This window comes from Mustela lutreola, chromosome 15 (genome assembly GCF_030435805.1).
Source record: "Mustela lutreola isolate mMusLut2 chromosome 15, mMusLut2.pri, whole genome shotgun sequence".
Classification (NCBI taxonomy): Eukaryota; Metazoa; Chordata; class Mammalia; order Carnivora; family Mustelidae; genus Mustela; species Mustela lutreola.
The window spans coordinates 12,943,083-12,956,718 of NC_081304.1; the positions used below are offsets into that span (position 1 = coordinate 12,943,083).

At 54.6% G+C, this 13,636-nt stretch overlaps 1 protein-coding gene across 5 annotated transcripts in view; it reads left to right on the forward strand.

The window, feature by feature from the left end:
• The window catches only part of CACNG5 (calcium voltage-gated channel auxiliary subunit gamma 5), a 40,102-nt gene extending 27,077 nt beyond the window's left edge, over positions 1 to 13,025 (forward strand). For 2 of the 5 annotated variants that reach the window (XM_059149588.1, XM_059149591.1), the window contains 5 exons: positions 3,587 to 3,826; positions 5,321 to 5,407; positions 6,416 to 6,556; positions 10,111 to 10,256; positions 10,570 to 13,025. In XM_059149588.1, coding sequence (XP_059005571.1) covers positions 3,631 to 3,826; positions 5,321 to 5,407; positions 6,416 to 6,556; positions 10,111 to 10,256; positions 10,570 to 10,827 — 828 coding nt within the window. In that variant the 5' untranslated portion in view covers positions 3,587 to 3,630 and the 3' untranslated portion in view covers positions 10,828 to 13,025. Of the gene's footprint in view, positions 1 to 3,123; positions 3,168 to 3,513; positions 3,827 to 5,320; positions 5,408 to 6,415; positions 6,557 to 10,110; positions 10,257 to 10,569 lie in introns of all 5 variants that reach the window. The other 3 variants (XM_059149590.1, XM_059149589.1, XM_059149592.1) reach the window with 3 other exon arrangements.
• Positions 13,026 to 13,636: the final 611 nt, after the last annotated feature.

A 13,636-nucleotide genomic window follows, 5' to 3' on the forward strand; every position in this document is an offset into this window, starting at 1 on the left:
CTCTCAATATGAGCAGAGATGCCGGCTGACTCCCCCAAAGGAAACCCAGGAGTGTCGGGAGTGTCCGCCTTCATGTAACGTTTGGCTATTTCCAAAGACAAGCTTCTGAGACACTGTGTTGTGTCCATTTCTCGATTCCCCAGGGACCTGCTCTGTATGTGCCTTTTCACCCCAAGTTTCATTTCTTTTCCTTTCTTTTTTTTTTAAGATTTTATTTATTTATTTGATACAGAGTGAGGATCACAAGTAGGCAGAGAGGCAGGGAGAGAGAGAGGGAGAAGCAGGATCCCTGCTGAGCAGAGAGCCCGATGTGGGGCTCCATCCCAGGACCCTGAGATCATGACTTGAGCTGAAGGCAGAGGCTTAACCTACTGAGCTACCCAGGGACCATAACCCCAAGTTTCTTGAACCTGTTTATTCCTGCAGCAGGGAGATGATGTAGCCAGAGCATAGACTTGGGAATTAGACCTACATTTAAATCAATCTCAGGTCACAGATGTCACCCAACTGTGACGTCATGTAGGCTGCATTACATGTCTGAGCCTCAGTTTCCCCATCCATGAAATGGAGGCATACACCACCTACTACTCATGGGGTTGTCCTGAGGTCCCAATGAGGTACTGTGCACAAAGGGCTTTTCAGCCCTCAGCCCATGGCATTTACTTGTACAAAAATGCGATCTCGTAATGGAAGCGCAAATACAACTGTGAGAAGAGGACCGTTTCTCACTCTGTGCCACCTTGCGTGGATTTGTTACACACTCTTGAAGGGTCTGGTCCCTTTGCCCAAGCTCACCCCAGGCTTCGCGATCTGCTCCTGCAGTGTGGCTGGTGGGCCAGCCTCTGCTTCTTCCTTTCTCTCCCGCACGTACGGCTTCAGCTCCAATCTCCTCCCTACCCTCTCCTTCCTAGACCTCTCAGATCTGAATCTTTTTTTTTGTCTCTCTGCCAAGCTTACTGTTAAAATTGGCCGTTCAGCCCCAGCGAGGCGCTGGCTGTCATGTCTGAAGCCCTGATCTGTGCCCCCTGCAAGGACAGGGGCTGGTTACCCCCACGGCCGTGTGACGCTCATTCCTCACAAAGCACACCGCGTCCGTGCTCTGTTTAATCCCCCAGCAGTTTCGTGGCGTGATGGGGTGAGAGCTTAGCGTTCTTCATGGGGGACAGCAGCATTCCCAAAGTGGGTGCCATGGAAACAGATGCCATTTTGTGGGCACAGGAGTTTGGAAAACACCACAATGAGCTAAACTGCACAAGCTTTTCAGTCCTGTAACATTGATAGGCAGCGTGATTCTTCCAGACCTAGGTGTGGTGCTTCCCACGCTTTTCCCCCACTGGAGTCTTTGTTACTAGAATAATGCTCCACGGAACCCACTTGGGAAAACACTCCTAGCGGTGGCACAGGACAGGTTTCAGGAATGAGGCCAAGTGAAGTGTAAAGGCAGGCACCACCACTTGCTAGCTGAGCCATCTCAGGCAAGTTTCTTAACCTCTCTGATCCTCAGTTTGCCTATAAAATGGGGATGGTAACACCGCTATAAGGATTAAAAGAGAGAGTCAGGTGCTTAGCAGAGTACCTAACAATGAAGAACATTTAATACACTTTGGCTTTTACTGTTATTTTCTTAGAGAAAAAAAAAAAAATGGCCCTCTGAAAGGTTACTGTTTCAGCATGACATGGCTAGTTAGTGACCGGGCTGTGTCCAGGCGCCCCACCTCTCACTTCAAGGCTCCTGGCAGCGTACAGAGCTCTTGCTCTCATTGGGGATCGACTCCCTTCGGTCTCCTCTCCGCCCCTTGCCCCCCAACCACCCCTGGCTTCTAATTCCTTTCCCTCTGGCGGATTGGGGTTTTTGTGAGCCTCAGAAGGGAGTGCAAGGACCACAAAGTGTATGTACTAAAGTCTCAGTTGTCATTGCCTTGTCACCACCCGTCCTGGCAGTCCTGCCAGCCCCTTCCCTGGGCTCCTCGTCAGGAGGCTGCTGTTTCCTCCTTTTCCAGCTCATAAACTCTGCAAGCCACAGTGCCTGCTTCCTCTGCCTTGTCCGCAGCACCGAGCACGGAAGCCCAGGGCCCCCCACATAGAGCAGGTGCTTTATTAGGCGCCTGTAACCCAGGAGGGAGCCAAGCCGTCCTGCTCCGTCTCCCACCCCACGGCGTGCGGACAACAACTTGGCTTGTTGGTGGGGCTGGCTGTTTGGGATTTTATTCTTCCCTCCTTTGTCAAAGCCGATTCAGGAAGGACGACGCTCTGCAGCCTCGGGGACAGGAGCCCTGCTCGCAGGCTCTCACCCCGGCCTCCAGGGAAGCGGCGCGGGGCTCATTCCGTAGCCCAGTCAGCTCTCCCACAGTCAGCTGCTAGGGCAGGGCCGGGGCTAAGGAGCTGGGATCAGTTCATCCCCACTTGGGGCGAAGAGCACCCATTCTCCCCCCTTCTCCCTTCGCCACGCTCCCACAGCAGGCACAGACTTCCCGGGACAAGTCAAGCCTCCTGACCTGAGCGTGGCTTCTGTCCCCTTTCAGCGGGCTCAGCCGGGGAGGTCCCTGCATCTCAGCTGACTGGCCCTGCCCGCTGCCCTCCTTTCTAGAAATGGCTCTGCCTGCCCCCCTGCCGCCCCCTAGGTGACCCTCTTCGGGGCTCCCGTCACAGCCCAGCTTTCCCCCGTCATGACCTTTACTGCGCCGTAGCGTGCTGCTTCTTCGCTTGGCACAGAGCCTCGCAGACCTCCGCAGATCCGCAGCTCAACTGGATGTTGTTAAAAGGCAGGTTCTGGTTTAGAAAGGTGGGAGGTCCTGGATTCTGACTTTCTGAGAAGCTCTGGGGTGAGGCCGATGCCGTCGGTCCATGGGTCACACTCGGAGGAGCAAAGATCAGTCGTTCTCCACGTGGGCTGCACGATAGAGCGGCGGTGGACAGCACCCGCAGGCGACCCCTACCGCCCCCGCCGGAGGCCAGCTGCCCCAGAATCCCTCAGCCGAGCCCGCCAGGTCTGATGGTTCTAGAGGCCCCCTGGGCTTGGACTGTGGTGCGGCTTCTTGGCTGGGGCTGAGCCAGAACTGATTAGAGTCTGTGAGGAAGACACCTTTCCCAGGGGCCTTCGCTGCCTCTCTCTCTTCTCTTCAGGCTGCTGCTGCCTCCCCTTCTGGATCCTGATGCTCTCTGCCGAGGTGCGTTTGAACCTCAGAGTCCTTCTTAACACAGAGAAGCCCGCCCCAGCAGAGGTCGTGCCTCCGTTTCTCCTCAGGCTCTCGGGGAGACCTCAGGCTGCATTTTTCAGTTGTGCTGGGGGTACCTTGTCCTTCTAATGGGAACCTTTCGAGGGCAGGGAGAGTGTTGCTTCTCTTGTCTTCCGTGTGGATAGAGTGGGTTGCTGCAGGAAAGGGAGAGCCCTGAAGTAGCCTGTCCAGGAAGCTGTGAATTCCTGAGGGGGAGAGAGGAAGCACCCCCATAGCGGCCTGTGGGTCTTTGTTCGTCCAGTTACCCAGACGAGGTTGACTTGAGTTTCCTCCCCAGGACCCCACATCTTGGCCTCCTCAGAGCTGTGGCTGCTACGGTCAGCTCCATTCCCCCCCCCTCCTGTTTCCAGAGCCTGCTTCCTTGGCCGCAGGCCGCCCGGTGACCTCTGGGAAGATGAGTGGCTGCGGGAGGAAGGCCCTGACCCTGCTGAGCAGCGTCTTTGCCGTTTGTGGCCTGGGGCTCCTGGGCATCGCCGTCAGCACCGACTACTGGCTCTACCTGGAGGAGGGCGTGGTCCTGCCCCAGAACCAGAGCGTGGAGATCAAGATGTCCCTGCACTCGGGCCTGTGGCGTGTCTGCTTCCTCGCAGGTAAGGGCACCGCGGGTTGGGACGGCCCTGCCCCAGAGAGAGGAGCAGCCCCTGCCCCTGCCCCAGGAAAACCAGCCCGAGAGCCTCCCCATCCCCCCCCCCTCCCACCGCTGGGAAGAGATGCCCACTGGGAAGGAGAAGTTCCCCGGGGACGGACCTCGGGAATTCTGGGTGGGGCTCCCTGCAATGACCAGGGCCCACTCCAAACTCAAGCCCTGAGTCACAGTGTCCACTGGAGCAGGTCCTGTCATCCCCTGGGACCCGTGTCCCCAGCCCCCGGCCTGGGAGATGCATGTAGCCACGTCTTCCCCACCCTTCCCCACACTCTGCCTCCCAGGCTGAATGAACGGGGCTGGCCTCCCACAGGTCTGGCACTGCCTTTGCGTGCCTCAGCTCGTGGAATTATCAATCCCAGTGCTTCCCCAAGTCCAACTCCAAGGCACAACTTATTTCCACATCACAAATAAGCAAATGAAGATGCAGCAAGCCTCCCTGATGCGACGTCACAGGTCCACTGGTTTACAGAATGGGAAATACCGGACAGTTGCCCTGTTCCACGTCCGTGAAATGAGGAGGAGAAAACCCGGATGCAGGTCCTTCCAAATCTGCCAGCTGGTTCGGGTTTTGCTCCTGCCTATCTGGGCCTCCCTCCAGCTCTCGAGGACTTCTCTAGAACCCTTGAGTTGCTATTCTAAACACTTTGTCTTTATCCCTTTATCATGGCCCAGAACCAGCCTGCATGAGACGGACATCTCCATGCCCTGCAGGACTGGTTACCAGCCTGAGCTGGCTGGAACCACCCCCCAGGGTGATTACTGAGCCTTCCTAGAAGGGCCCTGTCACCTTCCATGCACACAGGGCAGAGGGAACCTGTGATTTTCCCAGCTTTATAGTGGGGCTTTGCAGAATGACAGTGGTGGGTGGCGCCCAGTGGTATTCAGCAGGGAGCACACCTCAAGGCCTGGCCTCCTGGTGACTCATTGGTCTATGTGGGAAATGGCATCTGACATTAACCTCACTTCCCATGGCCCTAAACTATGTGGCACCAGTCTCCACTTAAAGTCTGAAGGAGAGTTTGAAGTCACTAGGATCTGGCTTCCAAAATGATGGACAAGGCTTTGGGGGGGTGGGAGGGTCTGGTCCATCAAAGCCCGCCATGCACCGCCATCAGCTAAGTTTGCCCCAGAGCAGCAAGACAGCCGTCAGATGTGTCCCTCAACCTCAAGTTGAGGACTGCGTTTTGTACGACTCTTGGTGCTTGGGTCCACTTTCATGGGGGTGCTTCTCTAGGAAGGATGTGACGTCAGGAGGCGCCCCTACCCCTACTGCCGGTCACTCGCCAGGGATGGGGCCCCCTAGGTTTAGATCCAGCCCAGGTGCAAACCCAGTGGGGCAGAGACTCCCCGGAGCATTTGGGAATACCATTTGAACATATTAACTTCAAATCCACGTTCAAGAATCACGCGGAAATGGAAATGATTCTTGTCTTCCCAGGGGAAGAGCGGGGACGCTGCTTCACCATAGAATACGTGATGCCCATGAACTCCCAGCTGACGTCGGAGTCCACCGTCAATGTTCTAAGTAGGTGTCTCAGACTTTCTGACCTGGTTCCCTGGCTAGAACAGAGCAGAGCGGGGCAGAGGGAAGAAGCAAGGTTCCTGTGATCGCCCTCAGGTTCAAAACATGGCTAGAATAAGCCACAGAACTCTGGAAAACGCTATACTTCTCATCACAGTTTTACTAGCAAGAGCTTAGATAAAGAGGCACATGGGGCCAGATCTGGGAGGGCACTGAGGGTTGAGCATGTCTTCTCCCCATGGAATCAGGACAGTCGCCGTCCCGACACATGGATGTGTTCACTAACCGGGAAGCCCAGCCAGGCTTTGCTGCCGAGGTTTCACCGGGCTTCATTATGGAGGTGTGATTGAGTGAGCCCATGACTGAACACAGTCTCCAGACACCCGTTCTCTTCCCAGAGTCAGGCCTGGATCACGTGGCTCGAAACCCCACCTTCTAATCACATGGTTGATCTTTCTAGCCCCTGTCCTGAGTCAGCTGATTGGAAAAATCTCCGGTGTAGTCGAGGGGCCCGCCATAAATATCAAAGACACTCTTCTCCCTTGGGAAACTCCAGGGAGGACAAAGATGAGATACAATTATGCAGACCGTTCCCCAAGAAATTATAAGTTGAAGACAACAGAGGCCAGGAACTGTCTCTTATGACCCTCAGAGAGAGATGCCTGTGTGCATGGTGAGGGTTCATGCCCCCAAGACAGGAAGTGAGATGCGTGACCAGCCCTTCTGCAGTGGCCATATTGGATGCCAAGGAGGGAGCATTTTGCTCTGGAAGAGAAGACAGAAGCATGTTGGCCCTTGAAGTCAGACCTCCCAGCCCTGCCTCAGGGACGCAAGCCCTGCCAGTGCTGGGAGATCCCTGGGCCACTCAAGAAGGGGGGGGAACCCAGAGAACTCATGCAGGCCAGGGGGTTTGGGGGACCAGCTGGCAGAGCCTGTCGGGAACACCTGGGTGGGGAGGTAAGTAGGTAAAACCACGGGAGGCCAATGGTGTCCTCTTGTCCTCTTAATCAGAAATGATTCGCTCGGCAACACCGTTCCCCCTGGTCAGCCTCTTCTTCATGTTCATTGGGTTTATCCTGAGCAACATCGGACACATCCGTCCCCACAGGACAATACTTGCCTTTGTCTCTGGCATCTTCTTCATCCTCTCAGGTAAGCTGTACAGTTTTCTTCCGTGCACTCACAACTCCCGACGTTTGACTCCTCCGTGGCTCTGCTCTAGGAAGTGTGATCACAGCTTTGGCTCTGCCCCGGCACCAGGGTGGCTGAGTCAGAGCCTCGGACAGAACTGGGATCAGTGAGGGGGACCTCTGATGACCTTGAGCCCATCCATGACCCCTGGAGGAGGAGATACCTGCCAGGCTCACCTGGGGCAGAGCTGAGATTTCAACTTGGGGCTCTCTCCTCACTGCCCATTTGTCACCACCTCTGACTTCTTAGTTGCACCAATAATGAGCGTTCTTATTTTTGAAGGGGCTATTTCTTCCTGATTTTGCATGAAAGGTAAGTACAATATGCCTTTGGAATCATGGCCCCCTCACTCCCAGACCTCAGCTGTCATCAGGAGATTCGAACTGTCCCCTTTCACTTTCCAGTCAATGTCCATACCCAGGTCCCTTAAACACGGATCTCTCTTCCTGGAAAGACACCAGCTTGTCTGTCTTGTCTTGTCTTGTTTTTTCTTTTCTCTTTTCTTTCTTTTTTCTTTTCTTTTCTTCTTTTTCTTTCTTTCTTTCTCCTCTTTCCTCTCTTTCTTCTTTCTTTCTTTCTCCCAGGCCTTCTTATTCTGAGTGCTGGCATCACTGCCCACAAAAAGGTCAGCGGAGTGAGAGATAGAAACAAGTAGACATAAATATGATCACAGCAGGACAAGCCAGGACTGCTATGGGGGCCAAGAGCAGTGACTGAAACTCAGACCAAGGGTTGTTCAGGGAAGACCACCAGAAGGGGAGCTGAAGGATGACGAAAAAATAGGTAAAGGAGTGAGGTTGCAGGTGGGTTTGGAAAGAGAGCCTGGAGGAAAGAGGGGCTGAGCACTGGGGAGTGCATTGCTCGTTATGGTGGGAATGGAAGGTGGAATGTAGCAGGAGGGATATGGGAAGATGTCTAATGATGCCTTGTGAATTTTGGACATTGCGAGAAACCTCAAAAGCATTTTGAGTTGAGGGATGACGATATGGTCATCTTTGGGGATTTTAGAATGACCACTCTGGGGAATGGAGGGAAGGATGGGAGCGAGACAGGGGCAGGGAGAGCAGGTGTGGGGCTATTTCAGTGCACAGGAGAGAGGGGATGGTGGCCGACACTAAGGGGATGATAGGAGAGAGAAATGACAGGATTCAGGGTGACATTTGGGGATCAACTCAACGTGACAAGGACTAGGCTTTCAAGAAAAGAGTCAAGGATGGTGCCAAGTTCTTGCTTGGGCAGTGGGTGGATGGCATATCCATGCTTAATCTAGAGACCACAGAAGATGCAGCAAATTTGAGCCAAGTTCATGAGTTTAGTGTGGGAAATGCTGGGTTTGAGGTGTCCATATAACATCTAAGAGGAGGAATCCCAAAGGCTGACATCAGAGGCTGAACCTCTGACGTTCATGGAAGGGGCCTGAACCCAAAATAGAGATTAGGAGCTAACCACGTGGGGAGTAGGAGAGGGAACCATGGGTAGGGATGTGGTTACTCACGGGGAGGGCTCCGAGTGAGAAGGCAAGAGAATTTGGGAAAGAAAGGTAGGTTCTTTCTCCCCTTTAAGGTGACCTGTACATTTTCACGAGGACCTTTTCTTTTGGAGATAGCACTTCAGACAAGGGAGGGCCTCAGGAGTAGATGGAAGATGGAAGATGGGTAGGTGGATGGCTTGAATAATGGATGGATGGATGGTTGGATGGTTGGGTGGGTTGATGGATGGATGAATGGATGGATGGTGGATGGTTGGTTGGGTGGGTGGGTGGATGGATGGTTGGGTAGACGGATGGATGGTGGGTGGATGGGTGGATGGATGGTTGGGTGGGTGGATGGATGGTTGGGTAGATGGATGGATGGTGGGTGGATGGGTGGATGGATGGTTGGGTGGGTGGATGGATGGTTGGGTAGACGGATGGATGGTGGGTGGATGGGTGGATGGATGGTTGGGTGGGTGGATGGATGGTTGGGTAGACGGATGGATGGTGGGTGGATGGATGGATGGTGGGTGGGTGGGTGGATGGATGGTTGGGTAGACGGATGGATGGATGGTTGGGTAGACGGATGGATGGTGGGTGGGTGGATGGTGGATGGATGGTTGGGTGGGTGGATGGATGGATGGTGGGTGGGTGGATGGATAGAGGAAAGAAAGAAGAAAGGGAGGGAGGGAGGGAGAGAAGGGAGTAAAAGAGCTCTTGTCACCAGGTTTTCTGATGGCCACCTGACTTCCAAGCCATTTTAGGTTCCTTTTCTCAACATTTTCTTATCAGTGTAACCTCCTCCTTCCCTCCTTCCTTCCTCCTTTCCCCTCCCTTCTCGTCCCTTCCCTTTCCTTCCTCCTGTCTTCCCTTAACTCCTTTCTCCATCCTTTCTTCCCTCCATCCTGTCCATCCTGTCCATCTGTTTTTCAACCGACCCACCCCTCTTCCCCCCATTCTTCCATCTATTAATCCGCTCACCCCCCCCCCCTTTCTACCCATCAGTCCAACAAATATTTCTTGGGCACCTGCCGCGTCCTCAGCCTGTCTTCTGCATGGTGATATTTCCACCTAGTCCAAGAGGTACAGACTCAGGGGTTAAACTTTTCCTTTATCTTTCTGTGAGCTTCAGAAGAGTCAAGGCCCTATAGTAGCTTTGAGGCCCTGAGATCTTTCCAGCAGGGGGCAACAGGAGCAGAAATCTCTGAATGAATGGGGCCACACGAAGTTGTTTTAATAACAACAGAGAAGGTTCCCTTGGGCCAACAGTGATTCCAGCCTCCTTTCCTTTAATGTTCCTCCTTCAGGATGCCCTAGTTTAATCATGTGAGTGGAATTACGCCTGAGCAGCTCAAAACAGAGTAATTAATTATGTCCTGATTCGGTGACAGTAACTAACCGAGGGTCCGGTGCCTGAGGACAATGGAGCAGAAGTCTGGTCCCTACCGGCCTCTTGATTGATCGCTTGCCAAACCCTGGACAAACTCACTTTATCCCTCCTGCCTCGGGATCTCATTGTGTCACTGACGTCGTTGGCGGGCTGTGAAGATCATGGGCCACTGAGTCTCCGCAAGGATGTTAGGGAGTTAGGGATCGGAGGCCCTGGCTGCCTCGGTCAGGGGAGCCTGTCTTATTCCTCAGTTTAGCAAAAGCCACTTGCTGGCTCAGTGGATGCACCCTTAGTTCCCCTTAGCGTCAGCCGGGAGCTTTGAGGATGGCAGTGTCAGGGCCCCCGCCCAGGACAAGTGACCCAGAAGGTCTGGCACGGGGCTCAGGCAGGTATATCAGACAGGTGATTCCCATGGGCAGGTGAGGTGACAGCCGTGGACTTCTGTGTCTCAGAAGGTGGCTGGACAGGGGGCTTTTTCACCGCAGCTCTCTGCTTTCAGGGGGTAATGGTCCAAACGAGGTCTTTAGGAGGACAGTACCTGCTCTCCTTCAAGCCCCAAACGAGAGCATTATTGCCTGAACCCCAAGGGGAGGTGGGTGCCCCATCCGCAAACCCCAGGGGCCTGCTCACCAAGCACCCCTTGCCTTGCCACAGGCCTCTCTCTGGTGGTGGGCCTGGTGCTCTACATCTCCAGCATCAACGACGAGATGCTCAACAGGACCAAGGACGCAGAGACCTACTTCAACTACAAGTACGGCTGGTCGTTTGCCTTCGCGGCCATCTCTTTCCTTCTGACTGAGGTAAACCTCCTCACGGGTGGGGTGGGGGCGGGGCACTGCCCCGGGGGAGCCGCAGGGTCTGGACAAGCACCCCGGCCCCGCCCACTCTGCTGCCCTTTATCCTCCCCACAAGGTGTCCCTCTCCCACCTTCCGGGGGTCGGGGTGGGGTCTCCTCCCCGGCACCCCTGCTCTGCCCCCCGCCCCACCCCTGTCCACGTTTCCTCTCGGCTCTAGTGGCCGCCACCCCCACCCCCCGCCACGCAGACCCCAGCCCCAGCGGGAGAGCAAGGCCAGGCCCCCGGCAGTGAGCGCTCTGCCCCCTCCTCCCGGCAGAGCGCCGGAGTGATGTCCGTGTACCTGTTCATGAAGCGCTACACCGCCGAGGACATGTACCGGCCGCACCCCGGCTTCTACCGGCCTCGTCTGAGCAACTGCTCCGATTACTCAGGCCAGTTCCTACACCCGGACGCCTGGGTCCGGGGCCGCAGCCCCTCCGACATCTCCAGCGACGCCTCCCTGCAGATGAACAGCAACTACCCAGCCCTGCTCAAGTGCCCCGACTACGACCAGATGTCCTCGTCCCCCTGCTGAGCCTCGCCGCCTCCCTCCCTGGACGGTGGACAGCCAGAGAGCCCTTCCCGTGATCCCCCGATGGTCTGGCAGCCCCAGGCCCTTGGTTGACAGGCCCAGGTTGCCCCCACGCTTTGCTGTTGTCACTCGACCCATGTTGTCTCCACATCTTCCCCCGCAGAGTAGCTCCAACTGCCCCAGGCTGGGTGTCGGGAGTCCGGGGCCAGCGGGCAAGCTGATTGGCCGAGAGCGTGAGCGTAGCCCCGCCTCCTGAGTGCCAATCACTCCTAGGGCTCTCCCCTTTCACGGGAGAGGCGGCCTTTCCAGCTGTGTAATTGTCCCTAAGCGCCCAACCTCATGGCCGCAGGCCAAGTTCCCTACACACACCCAGCGGGACTTGTGTGTCTACCAACTAGCCTGGCCTTCCTGTTCATGATCTGGGCCATCAGGCCAAAAAGGGGACTCTCCTATGGAGGTCCAGCTGGTTCAGAATTGCCAAGCAGCGTTCCTTGTGAAATCCTTTATCTTTTTTGGTTACCCACCCCTGTCCGCCCAGCACCCCTTTCTGTGCTCTCCATCTCCCCCTCCGACCGACAGGCTCTGAATCTTCCCTCCTTTCTTTCTACCAGGACTAAGTTGCCTGGGGTCTTGGTCCCTAAGGGCGTAACAGTGGGTCTGAGGCCACTCTGATGAAGTCACAAAGAGGTGTTAATGGCTGATGATGTCTTAATATGTCTGGCCCCCTATAACATACTTAACAGGGGTCCTTAATGCCTTAACCCAATAAGTGACTCTGACGAGGAGAACGTCAGACTTTGGCAGGTCCCCGTTAGTATTATCAGGCACTGTTAGTGTTATGAGGCCCTGGGGATACTGTCCCTGCTCACATGGGCAGTATTTCTGGTCCAAGGCCCTAAACTCTGACCATGTAGATACACATCTATACCACGTAAGTAGAAGGCAGCTTTTAAAGAGGCTGCCTGGGATTTGGAGCTAGATTTGGCGACACCTAGTGCATTTTGAGTCAAAAGCCAGCCTTGGAAAGGTCCAGCTGCTCTCCTGTGGGTGCCCGTGAATATATGGGGGTTGTCATTTAATCCTAACACAGGGCGCTATCTGCTTCCCGGACTGGGGACGTATGGAGGCAGCCAGATCCTCCCAGAAGGTGAGGCAGGGTGATGCCCATTTTCCTAGTAGCATATTTGAGCTGGGAGGTACCAAGCACCTTGCATGAAGTCCACAGGGGCCAGGGGCGGAAGGATCAGTGGAAGGCCCAGGGCAGGACGTGACCACGCCCCGGGTCTCCAGGCTCCCTCTCAGTGTGTGCATTTTCAGTTCTGAGGTTGTGAGTAGCAAAATAAGACCGGGCTTTCACATGCTGGAGACCAGAAGTCCGAAATCAGGATAGCAGCAGATCGGCTGTCTTCTGAGACCTCTCCTTGGCTTGCAAATGGTGGCTGTCTTCTCAACATGTCTTCCCATAGTCTTTTCCTTGCTTGTGTGCCCACCCCTTGGTGTCCACATTCCCTCTCAGCAGGACACCAGCCAGATTGAATTAGAGCCCGTCCTCAGAGCCTGATTTGAACTTCATCCCTTGTTTAAAGGCCCTGTCTCATTCCCAGGTTCTGGGTCACATTCCCAGGTTCTGGAGGTGAGGGGCTCAACATAGAACTTAGGGGTGTGGGGACAGGCATGCAACCAGCAGGTACAGGCAGGTCACTTTGTGGCTGGACTGTTCCACTTGCTCACAGCACAGTAGGGGGGAAGATTTGAGAAGACAGTTGTGGTCCCTGTTCAGCCACCATCTGAACATGGATCCTTGGGCAACCCCATCTGCTCTGAGGGGCTTGGTCCAAATGATCCCCAAGCCACCCTCTTCCACACACCTGCCCCCAACTCTAGTGATTCAGCCTTGCATAGAAAGCTCCAGATTGCCATCCAATGTGACTTTTCGAGCCTTGCCTCGAAACTGATAGCGACCGTAAACCCAGACAGATACCACGCTCTCCTCTGCAGGAAAAGAATCAGGTAGTGTACGTGCAGACCAGTGGGCAGCATTTTCAAACTGGACGGTTGTTTAGATGTGCCCTTCTCCTGTTTTGGTCAATGTTACTACCCTCCTAAAATGTACTTTTCTGTCCCTTAAGCTCCCTTTCTCTGTCACTGTGCCAGGCTTGTGTGTGCACATGGAAAAAAATAGAACCCACTCCCCAACACAAGCTGATTGTTGACTGTGACATCATTAGGATGAGCCTTGATTGGCCTGGAGCCTGGGCTGCTAAGTCAAGCACCTCGTGTCTTGCGAAGGTGTAGTTGATGCTTATCTTAGGTCAGGTTCTGGGTCATTGTCCTCCCTCACGAGGGACGGGGCATAGATCAATCATAGCACAATGATTACAGCTTCCTTTCCGTCTCTTTGTTGGTTTCGGAACCGGGGGTCCTATTTGCAGCGTCTCTTCGCAATCAAAGGCTTTAGTCAAATATTAAAGTGTATAAACTCAGAAATTATAATTAGGGTCCTTTCCCAATGCACTTGCTGATTTCCTCAAGCACTTGAAGAAAACACACTGAGATTTTTTTTCTCACCTTCAAAAACTTGGAGAGGGAGGGTAATACACTGAAGTCTGATGATATATTCTGGAATAAAAGCGCTCAGCCAGTGGTCACACGGGAACAATTCCGAAACTGCCAGTTCCCTCCCCTGTGGAACCCCCCAGCCTCCTCCTTGCTCCGGGGGTGAGTCAGGGACACCGTCTGCCCCACCAGATGACCTTCAGAGGAATGGTCTGTTACCAGGGCTGTGGACGGAGTTGATGGTAAGGCACTAGGG